At 60.1% G+C, this 1,128-nt stretch overlaps 1 protein-coding gene across 1 annotated transcript in view; it reads right to left on the bottom strand.

Moving 5' to 3' along the window:
- Positions 1-1,128, bottom strand: part of HCN2 (hyperpolarization activated cyclic nucleotide gated potassium channel 2) — a 43,220-nt gene that overhangs the window by 7,544 nt on the left and 34,548 nt on the right. Inside the window, exon 5 of the mRNA XM_011993052.1 lies at positions 6-411. Coding sequence (XP_011848442.1) covers positions 6-411 — 406 coding nt within the window. The remainder of the gene's footprint in view (positions 1-5; positions 412-1,128) is intronic.

Raw genomic sequence — 1,128 nt, 5'->3', positions numbered from 1 at the left:
CCCACCAGGCGCGCCCCGCTCCAGCGCACCCCCGAAGTAGGAGCCGTCGGACAGCTTCATCTCCTTGTTGCCCTTGGTGAGCACGCTGACCACGCCGTGCTGGATGAAGTACATCTTCTTCCCGATGGTGCCTTCGCGGATGATGTAGTCACCCGGCTGGAAGACCTCGAACTTGAGCTTGGTCAGCATGGCCGTGACGAAGTTGGGGTCAGCGTTGGCGAACAGCGGCATGGAGGCCACCAGCTTCCGGCAGTTGAAGTTGACGATCTCCTGCAGGGGGGAGGCAGGGCTGGGTCCGCTGCAAACCCCACTCCCGCTTGCCCTTCGCCCTGCCTCTGGGACCGGCTCACCTCTCGGGCCCCAATTTCCTTGTCTGAGAGACGGGCACGGCCCCGCAGCCGGACCGAGCTGCTGCCACCAAGGACGGAAGAAAGCAAAAACGCTCCCTGCTCCTCGCTATTTGACATCATATGGCGACATCTGCCAATCCAATCGGACCAGGAGGGGCAACTGTAGACATAAGCACTGGAAAGGAGGCCAGGTGCGGGGGGCCTCACGCCTGTGACCCCAGCATTGTCGGAGGCTGAGGCGGGAGGATCACTTGGGCCCAGGAGTTCTAGACCAGCCTGGGCAACATAGTAAAACCCCCGTCTCTACCAAAAACAAAGCCAGGAGTGGTGGTGGGGCACCTACTCTCAGCTACTCAGGAGACTGAGGCTGTAGGATGACTTGACCCCAGGAAGTGGAGGTTGCAGTGAGCCGTGATCCCCACACCACTGAACTCCAGCCTGGGCGACAGAACGAGATCCTGACTCTAAAAAAAAAAACAGGCCGGGCGCGGGCCTCCCAAAGTGCTGGGATTACAGGCGTGAGCTACCACGCCCAGCCACTATTTTTCTTTTTAAGGTAAAGCAAACATACGCAGATACCCACTGCCCTGTGTCCTCCTGGCTGGGGCATCTGGCGCCTCCTCTCTGCGCTTCTGGTCTTTTGTGAGGTGAGCTCCACGTGGTGCTAAACCAGGGCCCAGGTGTCCAGATTCACTGGGTTGGGTGGATTCCTTCTGAGGGCTTGCGCCATTCTGCAGGCTCAGCGGCCACGAGGGTCACCTGCGCCTGGCTGAGGAAG

The sequence above is a fragment of the Mandrillus leucophaeus genome, unplaced genomic scaffold (genome assembly GCF_000951045.1).
Source record: "Mandrillus leucophaeus isolate KB7577 unplaced genomic scaffold, Mleu.le_1.0 Scaffold423, whole genome shotgun sequence".
In the NCBI taxonomy this organism is placed as follows: Eukaryota; Metazoa; Chordata; class Mammalia; order Primates; family Cercopithecidae; genus Mandrillus; species Mandrillus leucophaeus.
Note: the sequence above shows the minus strand (reverse complement) of the source record. Positions and strands in the feature narration are given on the sequence as shown.